We start from the raw sequence: 18,777 nt of genomic DNA, 5'->3' as shown, positions 1-18,777 counted from the left end.
ACTCCGCCCATTACTCACCCTGGCAGATGCAGAGAAGCTCGTCCATGCCTTTGTCTCTTCCAGGCTGGATTACTGTAATGCACTCCTCATTGGGATTCCTGGCAAGAGTATCCAGAGACTCCAGTATATTCAGAACAGCGCTGCCAGGATCCTGATGAGGGTGCGAAAGTATGATCACATCACCCCAATCCTGAAAACCCTTCACTGGCTCCCTGTTTCATTCAGAATAGAGTACAAGGTCTCCCTTCTTACCCATCAGTGCATTTATGGTCATGCCCCTCTTTATCTACAGGAACTCCTTACCCCCCATAACTCCTTACGTTCCCTCCGCTCTGTACTCACTAACACTCTTCAAGTCCCCAGAACTAAGCTCAGCAGCATGGGTGACAGGGCGTTTTCATCGGTGGCGCCGAGGCTGTGGAATGCCCTCCCTGATTACCTGAGAGCCCCACAGTCGACTGAGGCCTTTAAGCGAAACCTAAAAACTCATCTTTTTAGAAAGTCATTTTGTTAAAGTATTTTATAGACTCTTCTGTTCTTTTTTACTTTATTATTCTATTTTTACTCTGTAGCACTTTGGGATTGCTAAAATATAAAGTGCAATATAAATAAAATTTATTATTATTATTATTATATATATATATATATATATATATATATATATATATATATATATATATATGTGTGTATGTATGTATGTATGTATATATATATATATATGTATATATGTATAAATAATATAAAATTGGGTATTTCAATGCTTCCTCCCGGGGAATTCATTAGGTTTATTTTGAAATACAATTTTGGATTACCTGAATAATATATATTTATTTATTTTTATTTACAAATTGTTTGATTGATTGATTGAACGATTTGATATAATTTGTACTTATTTTCATGTTTCTTCTACTATATGCATCTGAATTTTCCCTTGGGATTAATAAAGTTTATCTAATCTAATATACTGTATATATTGTAATAACAGTCAGGAATGATCATAAAGGTTTGGGGAATGTTTAACCCGTATACTTGAAATAAATGCAAAAAAATAAACTAATGTCTTTATAGAAAGGGAGTTCAAACAGAACTTATACATAGAAGTCAAGATGGCAGATACTGTATATGTGTTAGGTGGAAATGGCATCAGTATGAGGTGAGTTCTGTTGAGGGTCTGCAGAGGGAAAAGAGAAGAGAGTATTACTAGACAGCACTTGGCCTGGCTGAGAAACATTTAGTTTCAAGCCCATAAACTGTCTCCTAAGCGTGTGTGTGTGTCTGTGTGTATATTGTGGAAGAAACACAAAAAACAGGAAGAAAGTTTGGCGTTCCACCCTGTATATTGTAGTTATTAGTATGCAAAAGTGTGGTTCTCTGCTGAGTAATCTCAGACGACTGAGTCCAGGGCAGGACTGACTGGGAAATGCCAGTTGCTGGCTTTATAGGTGGTCAGAAAGAAGAAGAGGGTTCAACGGGGCATAGGTGGAAGTGAGGTCAGTAAGAAAGCATGGTATGGAGATGGAAGTGGAATCTGGATGGAATTTAGCTGGTCTTTCCTTCAGGGGATCTGCAGAGGAGGGAGAAAAGACATTAGTGTGCTATCTCAACCCCTGACCTGGCATTCTACCTTTAGTTAAGCCATTGACTCCCTCCCATATGCACATATGGGACTATATATAAATATATAATGTGTGTGTGTGTATGTGTGTGAGTGTATGTGTGTGTGTGTATATATATATATATATATATATATATATATATATATATATATATATATAATAGTGGAAACCAGGGGCCCTCCAGCTGCCCTTACCCCAATAGAACAGGCACAGACTGAAGTGTAGCACATCACACAGTTTATTTGTTCTTCTTCGTGGGAGCCGCTCTCCCGTGTTCCCACCATTACAGCACAGTTCTAAAGCACAGTCTCATACTCTCAATAGTTATATGATGACAAAAGAAATAAAATAGATGACTGACAGGTTGTAGTAGTAGCTTCCTCAGAATGGTCTGAGTGTTTTCAGGGGTGTAGCCCCTTCAAGTTTGGATGATGGTTCAGTACTGAATGCCGACTTCTGCACTGTGCTTATCTTCAGTTCTGGCGGGAGTATAAGGAGTGGGACGTCAAATTGGCAGATGGCAGAAGTTCCTCCCTGTTTTCTCTCTCTGTTCTAAGGATAAAATGGAAAGAGCTGTTAATCTGGCATCACACTGTTTTCACTCACTGTAATTTCTACCTCCTTAGAACTCCAAGGATGCTCCCAGGGCACACATTTCTGAGTGTGTACTGTATATACACACACTAAGGTACTGTATATATGAAAGCAATAATGCAGACTACACTTCTTCTTATATGTCTCTATTCTTCTCTTAGTTATGACAAACTGCCATGTCAGTTTAGTTCCATAAACAGCTGCATGTGTTGTCTTGTTGATTTATTAAGAATAAAAGATAAACTATTTTAGATTTCTTAAAACTTTTCCTAAACTTGCAGCGTATTGAGGTTAAGATGTTTCTGTCTCTTCTTGGTCAACAGAAGAAATTATAAACACCATCTGTGAAATACCCAGCAAAAAGGAATTTAAAACTGCCTCTAACAATGTAATAATTCTTATAAACATCTATATTAGATTTGATATTAGAGTTGAAAAAGACTGAACCGAAACCCAAAATGCACACATTACTGCCATCTGTTGCAGCAAAACCTTTAAGTAGAAGCAACATTTATTAATCATTTCTTGACTGAATGTTTAATACCTGTCTATTGGATTCTCATGAAAGTAGTACCAAATGTCTGTTGTAAAGTGTCCACTTCCTCTGCCACAGTTAGCTTGTCTGCTTGGATTCCGTAGGTGTTCTGTCCTTCATGTACTTCTTTGTAAATTTCAAACTCATGGTCATGGCTGATTCTTTTTCACTGTAACTTGAGTATCTGTTAATCTGAGACATCATGTAACTTTGATGGATGATACTGGACTAGAAGATCAAGGATTATTAGGAATTATTATGCTATGAGAGAAAAGAAATTATTGATCCCTCATCATTGTTGTAATCTATCTATCTATCTATCTATCTATCTATCTATCTATCTATCTATCTATCTATCTATCTATCTATCTATCTATCTATCTATCTATCTATCTATCTATCTATCTATCTATCTATCTATCTATCTATCTATCTATCTAATCTATTCCTTGTTGTCCAGTGTAAATTCAAATTCTTGCTAAACAAACTTATAGCTGACATGTTAAAGAAAGGACAACACCTGCTGTGTTATATTCTGTTATTTTACTGACTTTGAAAATGAAAACAGAAAGCAAGTATGAGTTTTTACTTGTTTTTTTATTAATATAATAACCATCAAAGTAGCATTATTGATGTTATAATAGATAAGTAGGAAAGTCCATGTAAGGAATCCTGAAGTCAACTGGATACATCACAAAGATAAGAAGACTGTACAGGGAAGTGGACAGAATAGTACTGTTCACGTATTACACATATTGGTTTATTGTGTCAGTTTTGTGAGTGCAAACCACTGATATGTTTACAGTGAAGCTTTATATGACCATATTTCTTTACAGTTAAGCTCTCTCTTGCCAATTTATGCTAGGAAAGACTGCTCCAGGATTGGAAGATTTGGAGCTTTATCTGATACTCCAGTCACTATGAACTTAAACCATAGATTTTTAAGAAATACACATCACCCAATAGTAGTACGTTTTCACAAGAGGAGCACATATGTCTTTTCCCTTTAAAATGTAAAGCTTGGTGAATTGTAAATGAAAAGCTGTATGTGATTTTTTTTCTAAATACCCATGGTTTGGGTTTACCTTAGTGTTAGGCATGTTAAAAAATGACAGCCCTTTTTATAGATTCAGTTCAAACTAGAACAATGCTAGCACAGCAGTTTTACCAGGTCAAGTGGTAAAGCTTTCCTTACAACAAAGCACAAGACATGCTTTTTATCAGTCAGTTCAAAGTGCTATATTTGTTCAGGTGTTCTAGAAATCATAATCTTTTAACTATTGCATACATTAGAAAATCATCAGAATCAATAGGCAATTTCTTGCTTATACAGGAGACGTGTACCTCACTATGTGCTTATGTTTCTGAATTTGGTATTGTAAAGCTTATTAGAAGGTCTCTTTACTTATACCACCTTAAACTGGTTCCAGCGTGCCTATTACAATAAACTTATTAAACCAGACATGACATGAGTTTCACAGTACATTTCACCATTACAATGGACATTTATATGCTCCTGAAGAGAGACGATCACTTTCCTGAATTGCGTTATAGAGTATGCAGAATTTAAGATGTGTCTTTTGTTAATTTTGCAGTATAGCTTATGAAAAATTTCACTGTGATTACAAAATAAAAAGTGCAGTAATTTTTTCACTTCAAAGAACCTCAAAATTCTAATCAAGACCAAATAAAGCCCGATAATGTGCAACTCTTGAGCACCTTGTCCAGTTATTGGTCTGGGCTACACAAAATACATACAATCCCTAGAAACTGTGCATGTAAAGGAAAAAAAAACATCACTTTTCTAGTCTAGAGCATATGTCCTTTTCTAAGGGCAGTGAACCTATTTAGTCTTCATCATTTTTGAAGGAAACTCATACGGCATAATTTTTTGAGTTAGTGGGTGAATCATGTACTTAGGCTTTGGATAATAACAAGAAGCCCAACCAAGCATGGTTGCTAGATTTCCAAAATCACAGATTGGAACCGGCAGCATAACTTGTAACACGTCTTATGTTTTATATAATGTGACACAATATATGTAAATATAATGCAGATATGCAGGTATGACCCACCTTGTTAGTTGAAAAGTCTTTATCACTTCACTTTCAAAATGAAATACACACAATACTGTGAAGCCAAGGATTTGCATGAGAAACGAACGACAACACGAGCACACAACGTACACGAACACTCACGATTCAAACACTCGGATTCAGTTGACAGTTACAAATTTTATTCATAAAAGGTGGTACATCAGACTGTCTACAAAAGTTTAGCGAGCCTTTTTAACTATGTATTCAATATAAAAATTGAATAGATTTTCAGAGGCAATGCGGGACTCGGTCACACTCACATCTGGACATCTGGCAACCCTGCATTAAGGATAGAAACCAGGAAACACTTCCTCATGCAAGGTTCCTTGGAATCTGAAGCATATTATCATATTGTGTACGAGCCGTCCCCCGCGGTTTCACCCGCGTAGAAGTGTAACAGGACAGCGATGAGGGCCCCGCCCGGCTCGCCACTCCTGATGTCACGCTTCCCCCTCCCCTCGTCCCGCAGCCTCTGTCTTGGATTAGCATGAATATATTGCTCCTGCAAGTGAACTATGATTCTTAGCATGATGAGAGAAGTCGCAAAATCAATTGGAATGTTCAAGGAAATTCTAGAAAAAAGCCCAATCTAAATCTATTAAGTAGTTCTCTCGTTCGCTAGCTAAGCAGATGTAAGATATGCCTCGAGGCTGGTGCATGAGTGAGGAGGACCCCTCGGCCCGCTGTGTCTCTCTCGGATCTGCGCAAATAAAATCAGTACCTCAAGCGAACTATGATACATAGTGCGATGAGAGAGGATGCAAAATCAACTGGAATGTTCAAGCAAATTCTAGAAAAAAACCCCATCTAAATCCGTTAAATAGTTCTCTCGTGAAAAGCAGAGAGACAGACAGACAGACAGACATTGTATTTTATATATATATATATATATATATATATATATATATATATATAATATATGTATGTAAAGCAGTACACTTAATGCACTGTGGTGTGTTAATACCTGCCGCATGTGGTAGCCTGACTGATGTATTATCATTTACAATTTTTTAAGATGTTCTTATTCTTGGCAGATTATATAAGCATTATGTAAGATGGACTGCCAGACCACATGTGGGCAGACTGTACTGACACAAACAACCATATGAGGCCAGCTTACAGTTGTCTCCTTAACAAACTGCACATCATTGTTAAATGGTGGTTAAAAATTAGTATCTGAAGAAAAACTCACAATAGCTTATTGTGTTTGTTTGGAAACAGCAGTATGCAGTATTTAGTTAATAATTTAGTTCACTTGAAAGTAAGTAAATTAAGAAAAGTAAATACTGGGATTCACATATATAATGCTTATTATTTTTGACAGTGTATCATTATGCAATCTTTTCATCCCTTCTGGAAATGTGTCACTGATCTAAAAAAAAATTACAGCAGCTCAGAGCAAAATTCATTAAGGTACACATCTTTACATAATTATTACATTTAAAAACAAAATCAGTGTGTAAACTTTAATGTTAAAGACAAAAAAAGGAAGTACGGTAGACTAAAACAAACATAGTTAACCAAGACATTTGGAAGAATCACACTTATCTGATGATGTTACGTTCAGACTCCCATGCTGGTCCAGCTTGGATGGCTTCGGCTAAGCTACTAACCCCAGTGCACTTCACAAATACAAAAACATTATGCAATCATTTATGTATATGGTATTTTTTGTTTACTTTTGGCACACAGACAGCTTAAGTGATTGCTCAGAGAAGTCACTTAAGTAGCAGAGGTGTAGGCTGAACCTGCTCTCTGGTGGTTTAAGGCACTGCCTTCTGACACCTACTGTATAGAAAATGAACAGTAAACTCCCATTTCAAAGAAAATGAGCACAGCCATATGTTTTCCTTTGTCATTTTGTTAAAATGTTTTGTTACCATTTGACTGTGCTAACACCTACTTTATTTTGAGAATCTGAAATCACTGTTAAGACTCTATAGAACTAAACATGGGCCCTAAACATAAAGATGGGGCTAAACACATACCCTATACACAAAGGTGGAGGATATTTTGTTCATATGTGAATGAAATCAAGATTATGTCAAATTAAACATTTTCCATTTCTCTTGTGTGTACACAGAGTTTTTCAATTTGTGCATTATCACAAAATGTTTCATATGGGTTGTGCCAACTTGTTTAATATTCATTGGATTTGGATATGTTCTTGACTGTGTAATCTTCAGGCTGCCAGAATGTATTTTAGCAGTTTTACCTCATACTTAGGAGATTGTTGTCAAACGTTGAGCATTTAAGTTTTAATGGTGTCAGAGTGTCCTTGTCAGTAAATTTCCAGACGTGTCTTTCTGTTTAATTGTTTTTTAGCATAGCCTCAGCAAACAAGTATGATGTTCAGGACATCGTAAACGTTCAAAGGGTACAGACTGTTCTGTCTGCAAACCCAACCCTTGGAGCCCTGTAGGTTGAATTTGGACAGGACAGATTCCGGCAAGCATTTACTTAAATGGGGCAGCTCCTGGATGACTAGGCCTTCAATTGAAAATGTACAGTACTGATATAAATTATTAATTATTGGTTACTTTGCTGCCTTCTTATTCATATGTAGTCCTCCTAACAGTAGTTGTCCATCATATGATATTTTAATTATGCACAACACTGAATTTAATAACTGTGTTAATGCAAACTGTGTTATATATTCATATTGAAATATCATTTTTGAGTTCTATAAGTCTGTTAATGGGTGAGTGGTACCAGAAATAGATGTGGCTATTAATAGCTTTATATTATATGCCCATTATTAAGTGGTTGATAGCTGTGGTGACGGAGTTGAATAAAAGTATTGTTAAATGCAATTTGAAACAGAGTTGTCATCAACCCAGCTTCAACAGAGGTGCAAATATGTAAAGTCTGATTGCCTTTCAGGCTAATTTACAAAGGAATTTTTTTCATATTTTTTCTTTACATCCATTAGTCTCTTTTCTCTTTTGATGCATTGTTCAAATTGTTTTATATTGTTCACTAACCATTGGCATCATAGATTATTGAACATTTTTGAAAATATAGTTACAATTAGTGCTGGGCGGTATGACCAAAATTCTATATCACGGTATTTTTCAAATTATACCGGTTTCACGGTATTCAACGGTATTTTTTTCCCATGCATGAGTGGATGTTAACCACGTTTTCCACTGCAATTACTGCAAGTAACCTATTCCACTGTCATGAGAATTGCATATTGTACAAAAAAACATTTTAATGTGCACACAAGTATTAATACAGGTTTGCATGGCCCCATAAAGTGATAGTTTTCAAGGGGGTGGCACTAATGAAGAGAAGGAATCGCATTGCATGACAGTTGCAGTCAAAATATAGAGCCTTTTTATTGAACAAATTTTGCAAACAACTTAAACTAAAATTTTGACAACATATTTTCAACCCTCCAAAGAGGTGCTTGTCAAAAGTTGTACTGCACTGAACATGTCTTAGAAAAGGAATAAATAGTAAATAATTTTTTTTAAACCAACTACACTTTCTGTTAATGTTAACAATCTCTGTCCACTGACCCATTAAAGTGACTTTTTAAACAACTTTACCATCATTAAACTGCATAATATTTAAACTAACAAATAATAACAATAAAATAAATAATAGTGCAATTTCCAGTAATACTATTACTACAAGACTTCTAAGCTATATACATAAATAATAAAACTGCAACTTGCATTTATAATGCTATTATTGGTATAGCCCTACGGAATCGTATTAGGGCCACAGTGAAGAAAAAAAAATACGGACACAGTGAAGAAGAAAAAAAACCTAAATGTCGAGAATAAAGTCGACATGTTGACTTTAGTGCAAGAGGAAGTCAATTTAAGAAGCATGTAGCGATTAACATGGCTTCGGGAACACTTAACACAAACCATTTAATGTGCTATATAACTTATGATGGGGTTTGAGAAAATCTAGTAAATTAAATATTCATTTTAAGATGAAGTTTAGTTTATGATGTTCTACTTTAATAACAAATTACGAGAATAAAGTCTGTAGTACTAGGGTGTTGTACCGTGTTAGCCATTACGAATGTAGAGAAAAGCCAAGCAAAATGACACCTTTTATTGGCTAACTAAAAAGATTACAATATGCAAGCTTTCGAGGCAACTCAGGCCCCTTCTTCAGGTAAGATGTAATTCAGAGACTGGAGTTCCCTATGTTTATATACACACTATAGGACAAGAAACAACATTGGTAAAACTTTAAATGAGAAATTTTAAATGTAAAAAATTAATAGATTAATTCAAGCTAGGGTTAATTTAACAAGAGAGAAAAGAACAATGTATTGTCAAGATCTCTGGATCAGATAACTGTCCAACAAAGCCTTTTGAAGTTTGTAATGAGTTTTTTCAAAACAATGTGGATCTGTAGACAGGTTGTCTGTCATTCTGAGAGATGTAAACAATCCTCATATCTGGCCATAAAACTCTTGTCTCTATTCAATCCATGTTGTAATGTATTAAATTTTAGCATGAGTTTAACTTCCCATTCTTTTCTCTCTTGCTGTGTTTTGAAGTTGCCCATAAGCACTGTGACTTTAAAGTCCCTTTTGAAGTTGCCCATAAGCACTGTGACTTTAAAGTCCCTCTCACAGTGTCCATGGCTGTTGAAGTGGGCCGCCACAGGAACATCTGTGTTGCCATGTTTAATGTGGAACCTGTATAAATTCATTCTCTGGCGGAGTGTTTGTCCAGTTTCTCCCACATAGAGTGCAGTGTCACATAGAGTCAACATGTCGACTTTAATCTTGACAAACGGCGAGAATAAAATCAACATGTCGTCTTTTATTCTCATTATAAGTGTCGAGAATAAAGTCAACATGTCGTCACACTATTACACAGTACCCAGGTACATTACACAGTATTGAAAAAAATAAAACAAGTACAAATTGGCTTGCAGTATTATCCAGTAGTATAGAAACAGTATTCACACATTTGAACATAATGGTCCACATCCGACCTTTTAAATCAAAGCATCTCCAGACAACAGACGTGACTCCTCTTTCTAGCAAAAGGTGTTCTGTGTCATCATGTTCAACTTTATCATCTGCTACAGCTTCAGTTTCAGTTTCAGAATGTTTCTCTGTCCATTTTCACCACGTAATACCTCCACTACCGCATGTACTCCGTTGCATGCCTGTTTAGCGGTGTAGCAGTGAAAAAGGTCTCCCATAAACAGTTTCCTGCTGCGCCACGTTCCGAACGTTGTTTAGGCAATTTAAACCGGTGTTGCGGTATAAGAAAAATCCATATCATAGCAAAAATAAAAAACGGTTTTCACTAGTTACAATAAAAGTGATACAGTTAAACACCTTTCTGCATGAACGTGCAGAGTTAAACCCTTCTGACATCAGCAAACTGAATACAACAGCCAAACACTTTTCAATCTAAGTTTAAAGTAATGTTCAATCACAGTCACAAATATTTTTACCCTTTAGTGCTTCATATTTTCAGTATAATACTGGCTTCATGTATGCAACCATTTTAATAAATGGAGGCATTTCAAGTATCCCCTTAGCCTGTCCATGCAGCAAAGCAGCAGAAATAAGGGCATCTCATTTGCAGATGTATTATCACTACACCATCAGACAAATGAAGTCCTAGTCTCTCAAATACAATGAATCCAGTCTAAGGTCATGGAGGGCAGGAGCCTATCCCAGCAGTCCACAGTAGAAGGCAAGGAACAACCCTAGACAGGGGGTCAGAGCCCACTCACGCACACACTAACACTTCAGAAAGGGCCCAAATTAGACTTGCCAACTAACCTGTTCTGCCTGCCTTTGTGTATGTGGGAGAAACAAAAAAACGAGTACTTGGGCCAAAACCTGCATAGACACAAGGAGAAAGTACAGACATGGTCCCAGTGTGGGATTCAAACTTAAACTTGTTGGTTCATAAGGAGGCAGTGTTTCCCAGTTTGCATGATGGCATCTGCACTTAAACATGGAAAGACAAAAATAACTATTAAAGTTACTAATTGCTTTATAATACCTTGCCACATTTGAACTGATTAATTAATCCCTTAATAGAAGTTGTAATGAGGAGAAGTTTATCTTAACGTTCACTCTAAAAGAAAAATGTATAGCACCTCCCTCCCTTTAAAATCATAAAGCCACTTTCAATGACCCTTCAAATGGTGCTATAAATGTCTGTAATTATTATTCAGATTGAAAAATAACCCACCCTCATCAGAAAATTCTGTGAAATTTGGCACTAGCTGGATGCCCTCTTTCTTATACAGAATGGTGACGCACTGTTTAGAGTTTCTGCCTTACATCTCTGAAAACAAGGATTTAGGAATTTGAAGTCGACTTGGTCCTTTGATAGTTAATCAGCTCTTCGTTGGGGTTTTCAGGTGTTCTCTTAGTACTGTGGTTAATCCTTTCCACATCCCAACACACACTGGGCTAACTGCTGATTCCAAACTGTCCTGGTGTGACAACTTGTGAATGTGTGTGTGATAGAATGGTATCTACTGTAGAGTTGTTTCCTGCCTTGCACCAAATGTTGCGAAAATAAGCTGCAGCTCCCTGTGATGGAAAACATGGTCTCTTAACATAGTTGATGTGTGGAAATGAATATTATATATTTTTAAATTTAGACTCTTACAAGTGGTAATAATTACAGTTTAAGCTGCATAGTATTAAAACTAAGCTGTGTCTCTTACAGTAAAAGATCTCATGGGCTTCATATAAAATTGAATCTCATGGAAGAAATAGTGAGAATAAAGACTTACAAAAATAAGTCATCATTATTGAACCTGACAATTTAAATTTTTAAAGCTAGTAAGTGATGGGATCTTTTTTCCATAATGGAGATAGGCTAGTACCGTTAAAAGTATGATTAATGCTTTTTAGCTATTTAGTTAGATTATTTTAATAGTTTATGGCGATAGGATGCATGTAAAAGCATACTTCATATATTTTATCTTTGCTCCTTAAGTACTTTTATCTTTGCTAGTCACCAGTGAGGAATTGCAATATGTGGTCAAATGATTTGCTGAGTTTGTTTTTATAATATGATGGGCAGTGTAGTGTAGTGGCCAGGGCTTTGGACGTCAATTCCTAAATTCAGGTTCTGCATGTGACTGCAATAAAAAGAAAAAAAATAAAGTATCTTGTAAGTTGCTATCAAAAAAGGAATCAACCAAATAAATAATGATAATGGTAATAATAATAATAATTATTAATAATGTTGATGATGATGTTCTTCCTAAGGCTACTAGTGTAGTGGGTAATATTTTAATGTACAGCTTAATGTGTAATGCTAATGTGATTTATTGATGTAGCCATTACAAGCGACAGATAGAAATTTAAGAGAAAAATGGCAGTTCTTTCCAGGTGCTTTTGCAAAACTAAGAAACCTCTGTATATTTTGAGTATGTGTTATTGGTGGTTAAGAAAGTGCAAAATTTAAAGGCAATAGAGATCAAATTTAAGGCTGAGAGTAAGATTCATAGTGCTACCGTCAGTCCTAGGACTAGATAATAAAACTTAACAAAATAACACAATGCATCTCATCACAAACGGATTGGATTAGAATAAGCTGCAGATATCTGAGAAAGTAAATATTGTAATGTAGCTTTGCCATGCTTTTTTAATATCCTGCAAAAATGGATTATCAAAGATGTCTGCTGAACAAAGATAAATCATGTAAGATTCAGAAGCCTTCACTTGCAAATAAATTTTCAAACAAAATACTGCAGCCTTATATAAATATGAATTAAATAAAACCGTTTTAATGCATTTTGAAATATATATCTCCAGTAATTCTTCATCAGAAACACGTATCTCATTTTTATTTTTTCCCAAATGAGTTGTAGAAAATCTAACTGTTAATATTAGATAACCATTTAATAATGGTGAAAAATGTTCTGTAGCCACACTTATTTATCATGGGCCTTTTGGCACAACACTTAAATTTTTGTGATAGCGTAATGCCAGTTCTTTTAAACATTTAAACTGAGGAATATATATAAATCTTCAGAAAATTATTGCTAATTCAAATATCTGTGGAGCAGAACTTATTTTATTCATTTTACTTGCTGTATACATATTATTTTACTTTCTGGATTCCTAAAAAAAGACAATAATGCATTAGAAATTTTATGAATCATTTTTATTTTTTTAATCAAATTAAGAGTTTACAATGAATAAAAAGAAATTGTGTATCTTTCTGTTGTTAAAGTAAATCCAGAGAGCAATAATTCCATTATTATTGTAAAATTGAATATAAAACCTACAGAGAATACCAGCATAACACTTAATTATCATTAAATGCCACTCCCTAGGTTTAAAAAATTGCCCTAATTTTTGTTTAAATAACTCCAAAATACTTGAATATTAACAGAATTAATTTAATGATAACTATAATCAAAACACTAATAAGAATTTGCCTTTCATTAAATGCAGTTTATAAGGCTATTTATCTAAGCTTTAACACTTTAAATTACACATTCAGAGGAAGAGTCTTATGATGTTTAACACAAACCAAGCAACAAGTACCTATGTCTTAGTGATGGGACCACAAAATAGCAGTGCCCATTAAAATTTCAAAATGGGATGGAGGAAATGCCCAAATGCATGATTCAATAAAATAATAAAAGAAATAACATCATTCCCAGATTAAGAAAAATTATAACAAGTGCAGGAAAAATTACTAAAGCCAAATAAAAATAAACAAAACCAGAATCATAACAGTTAGAAAGTTTAATTATTTTGTTATTGTTGGCTTCAGTTTACCTTCACCTGAATTTTGGTACAGCAATGTAATAACTGATTTTTTTTTTAACTTTGTATGTATCTAAGAATGTTTTGAGTTCTCCTTGATTTCTCAGTTTGATTCTAAGTTGTAAACAGTCATCTCCTCAATTAAGGTATTTGAATTACTCATTACCATGAGCTAAGATTCACAATGGACCAAGCAGCCTCTGATCTCTTGCACCCTTGCCATGCAAGCAAATAAATTAATGTAGCAGACAGGTATTAATAAATCTTTGTTTAATAAACATTTTCCTAAAGTACAGTATAGTATTGTACTTCAGTCAATTAAAAATGCACCAGAAACTTTTCTTGCATTACGTATTCATTGTTAATGACATAAAAAATGAAGTCAATTGTAGTTCAAACAAAAGCACTTAAACATCGGCATGAGAACAAGCGTCTGAAAATGTGTATTGCATGTGTCCTTGTAAAGTAATAGTAATATCAAAATGTCAGTTACCAATGAGTCAGAGTATGCATTGTAAGAAAAAGCATAGTTTAATAAAGCCAAACGTGTACTGAATTTGCAACGGAATGCTATTGTAGAAGATTGTGTATTTCTTACAATATGTTTTTTTAATTAGATTGGAAGTCTATGCCTTTAATACATCAATCAATCTTTAGATCAATAACTAATGGAATACAAAATATTTCATTACAAGAACAAAAATAGGGTTGAATTATTAAAGAAAAGTTGTGTTCTTATGACAACATTGCAATATAATTGATTTTTATTATTCTCTATCAAAAAAAATTTATGTGATTCCATTTTTTTCAGGGCTCAAATGCTCTTGGATCAATACAGAAAAAAATCCAAACTGTTCCGAACTAAAGTGGTTTTGGCTCCTCTCGGGGATGATTTTCGATACAGTGAAGCATCTGAGTGGGACCAGCAATTCCAAAATTACCAAAAGTTATTTGACTATATGAATTCTCATCCTGAACTGCATGTTAAGGTAAACAAAAATCTTTCATAAAACATCAAAAAATGTTATGAATTGCTTTTTTTCTAAGCCTGTGCTTTGTGATGAAATAAGGTAACATTTTCATGTCTTTCTCTTTATTTAAAAAAAAAAAATCTGTCATCAAGTTTTAGTTTATGCGCTGTTATTATTGCATAATAATGCCAAATGAGTTGGTGCTAAGTGATAGGCACTCAAGTTTTTAGTGCTAGAAGCTGAGTATATATGTTCCAGTAAGCTGGATGGGCTGAAATCTCTGCCCTTTGCAAACTCTGTTATTATTATTTTTGTTACTATTGGTTTTATTATTATTATTGTTGTTGTGGTTATTGTGATGGTTTCATTCCAGAACCTCAGTGGACAAAATCGTGTGTGTCTCACGAAAATAGGAAGAAATGACCTTCTAATGCATTCCGTTCTACAGCACACTGATAGGTGACAACTGCTGCTTTTACTTCTCTAACCCACCAAATATTGTGGAGAGGGTAACTGCTGTTGTCAAAGATGGCCTATAACTTCTTCCCTATTCACCTTTCCACCACAATTCCTAGTGAGTCCACAATCCTACCCAGTACCGAGCCGGTCTTCTTCACCAGCTTGTCCAGCCTCTTAGTGTTCTTGTCTGTCATGCTGTCTCCCCAACAAACAGCAGCAAAAAAAGAGGACACTGGCAACAACTGTCTGATAGAACAAAGACAGCATTTCACTACATATATTGATTGATTTCAGTCTTCTGAGGGAAAAGAGCCTGCTCTGCCCCTTCCTTCAGAGGACATCTCTGTTCACCCACCAGTCCAGTCTGTCCTCAAGGTGGACACCTAGATATTTATAAGTCTGCACCACCTAAATATTCTCACTTCAGATGTTAACAGACTGAAGAGGGAGCTTAAACCTGCTGAAATCCATAGTCATCTCCTTGGTCCTTGTTGTGTTCAGAAGCAGGCAGTTCTTGTTGCTCCAGTCACTGAAAGCTCCAGTCAGATCCCTATATTCCCCTTCCTGCCCATTCCTTACACACGCCACAATAGCTCTATCATCCGAGTACTTCTGAATGTGGCAGAATTCTAACTTATATTTAAAGTCTGCTGTGTATAATGTGAACAGGAATGGGGCCAGAACAGTCCCTTGTAGGGCCCTTAGTGTTGCTCACTACTGTCCTGGAGATACATTTCCCCAATTTCACAAACTGCAGTTGTTCAGTCAGGCAGTTATAAATCCAAAAGGTGAATTTGGAATCCACCCCCATCCTCTCCAGTTTATCTTTAAGAATGGAAGGTTAGATTATGTCGAATACCCTTGAAAAATCAAAAGCATAATCCTCACATCACCCTCCCGATTTATCCAAAAAGGAGTGGGTCTGGTGTAGCATGTAGAGGACTGCATCCTCAACAACAATGTTCTCCATGTATACAAACTGTAGGAGATCCAATGCATGCTGGACTTGTGGTCTTAGGAGACATAGAAACAGCCTCTCTAGTGTCTTCATATGTGATGTGAGGGCCTGTAGTCATTTACCTCAGTTGGCTGTCTGACTTTGGGAACTGGCACAAGACATGATGTTTTCTACAGAGCTGAGACAATCCCACCTTGAAGAGTCAGGTTCAACAGTCTGTACAGGCCCTGTAAGTTGATCTGCACACTCCTTAAGCAGTCTAGGGCACACACCATCCCGACCAGCTCTGTGAAGAGCAGGAGAGTGGGTCTTGAAGTTGGGGAAACAATCAGATTTGTAGCATGTCCAGGTATGAAAATCCAGTCACAGTTTGCTCCGCAAAAAAGAAAGGTCCATAAACTTTGCTTACAGAAATGGCACAAAACACATTTACCTTTGGTGAATCTCTTTCACGACTATGCCAGGATTTTCATACCCCCAAATTCTAACATCGTGGCGATTAACCTTACCAGAATGATGGAAAGTTGATTCATCTGACAAAATTAGTTGTTCGGGAAAATTGTCCTCTTCTATATCCTCCAGAATTGCAGTGCAAAATTCTAACCTTTTTTCATGGTCGTCAGGATGCAATGCCTGCACTAACTGCTACTTGTAAGGCTTCATATGCAGACGTCATCTAAGAATACGCTATACCATTGTTTGAGGAATTCCAAGTTCAATGCTTGCCCATGATGTGGATTTCATAGTGCTCCATTTGAACACACCTCGGATACTTTTGACATTTTCATCTGACGTGCATGGACGACCAGTGCTTTTATGTTTGCATATGCAACCTTCTTCTACAATTTTTTTATGCCACTCGTAAATTTGCTTATGACGAGGCGGCTGTTTGTTAAACTGCCAGCGGAATTCACGTTGCACTTGAACAATGGACTCACACTTCGCAAATTGCAGCACGCAAAATTATTTGTCTTGTGGTTTTGTCGCCATTTTACTATAAACGAGAAACAGCGCTCAGTGGCATTCACTGGTACTTTTAGGCGTGCTTTTATACTTTGAACGTTCCTCTATCCAGTGATGTGCAGAATGTGTTCGTCTTATACAGTTTGTTTGAAATAAATTTTTGAAATCTGCTCTTTTCATTTTGAATAGCCTGGTACAGTATAGCATTTTGAGCAGTGAAAAGACACTATTTAAATAAATACTTTTTTTTAATTATACTCCGATGTGAAAGTAATTACACCCATGAAAAGATTTGTTTTTCACATTTTTGGACAACAGAGTATTTAATTGTCATTTTAACAAAGCAATGATAAAGGTGATTAAATTAAAATGTACATAAAAATATTTTTGTACTTGTTTGTACAATTTACATCAATAGGAATGTAAAGCATCTCTGTCTTTATAATTGCTTCAGGTTATATTCAAGTACACGCAAACAAATGCAAATAATCAGAATGTTTCTCTTTATCTAATGTAGTCAAACATCCCTTGCTGATTTTTCTTCATTTAGCAGTTTAGTTTATTATAGCAGAGAGTTTCTGAAGTAACTTCCAGTTTCACAGAAATGTAAAATTTCCACTGACTTATGAATGCCACAGTCATATATATTATTGATTATTGGCAACACCATGTTTAATTTAAAAATATTTCAAGAATATTTCAATTCTTTTTTTTCTGTCTCACTACTCCTCAGCGTATGCAACAAACACTAAAATATATTAATCTGATTCATTAAATAACTTAGTTAAGGTTAATCAATCTGAGAAATCTTGAGAAATGATAGAGCAAATCAGTAAATTCTAGCCGTGAAAGCCAGCTGTCTGACAGCACTACAGACCCTCACTTTTACTAATTAGAGCTGGTCAGAGAAATGCAGGGTTCCAGTGGGACAGAAAGAAACTGAAAGAAAAAGTGAATAGAATTTTTGTTCTCCTCTGCTCAATTTTTTGCCATGTGGAAATTATTCAGGCTGCATTTAGGTAAATTTTTTGGAAGGAAGCATTCTGAGTTTTGACAGCTATTGCTCTCCAGGGTTGGCTGTAAGCTTTGCTTTACTGGGCATGTCATTTTTGTCTGCCCTAAGTATTAAATTACAATTGTTTCCACTGTTGGCATTTAAAACCGATTTAGAATGTCTTGTTCTGTATTGTATTCTTTATGGTTTACTGAGTCTCTCAGTGTTTTATAAAGAAACTTGGTAATTACTAGAGTAGGCGGCTATGGCTGCTCTTGATAAAAAATAATGGGTTTGGTTTATGGTATTTGTACACAGCAAGACCAAAATATATAATTTTACTGAATCTTAAGCTGTTGTGCTTCTGAACAACACTGTTTTTTTTATCGAAGAGTTCAATCGTTTAGCTGCAGTAATTTAATCAAATCCACACTGCAAACTTAAAGGAGTACTCCACCCAAAAATATTTTTTTTATATATGTTACCTACCCAAGGATGTTTGTATAGAGGGTAGAGAAGAATTTTTAATCTCATGCTTTCGTGCAAAATGAAAGAAAAAAGTAATGCTGTATAGCTGTGTGGCAAATGCCCTTGGAACAAGAAAAAAGTCTTACTTTATAATCAACATGTCTGTTATCTAGTCATATGTTTAAATCATGCACAATGCATGTATTTTTTTACTAAAGTATTAATAGTTCCAGAAAAATCAGTGTATGACATAAACTAGAAAGCCATTCCCATAATGCTGTGCTTTTGAATTTAGGAACTGCCTCTCCCCCTCATTCACTGGTCTAGAGTCCCGCAGCATTTTCTGTAAGCAACTTTTAATATTAATTTAACAAAAAAAATCG

General features: G+C 35.4%; 1 protein-coding gene across 1 annotated transcript in view; it reads left to right on the top strand.

Moving 5' to 3' along the window:
* The window catches only part of man2a1 (mannosidase, alpha, class 2A, member 1), a 516,515-nt gene that overhangs the window by 283,496 nt on the left and 214,242 nt on the right, over nt 1-18,777 (top strand). The window contains exon 8 of the mRNA XM_028804824.2: nt 14,393-14,570. Coding sequence (XP_028660657.1) covers nt 14,393-14,570 — 178 coding nt within the window. The remainder of the gene's footprint in view (nt 1-14,392; nt 14,571-18,777) is intronic.

Source organism: Erpetoichthys calabaricus, chromosome 7 (assembly GCF_900747795.2).
Source record: "Erpetoichthys calabaricus chromosome 7, fErpCal1.3, whole genome shotgun sequence".
Lineage (NCBI taxonomy): Eukaryota > Metazoa > Chordata > Cladistia > Polypteriformes > Polypteridae > Erpetoichthys > Erpetoichthys calabaricus.
The sequence above is the reverse complement of the archived record's forward strand: the minus strand, read 5'-3'. Positions and strand labels throughout refer to the sequence as shown.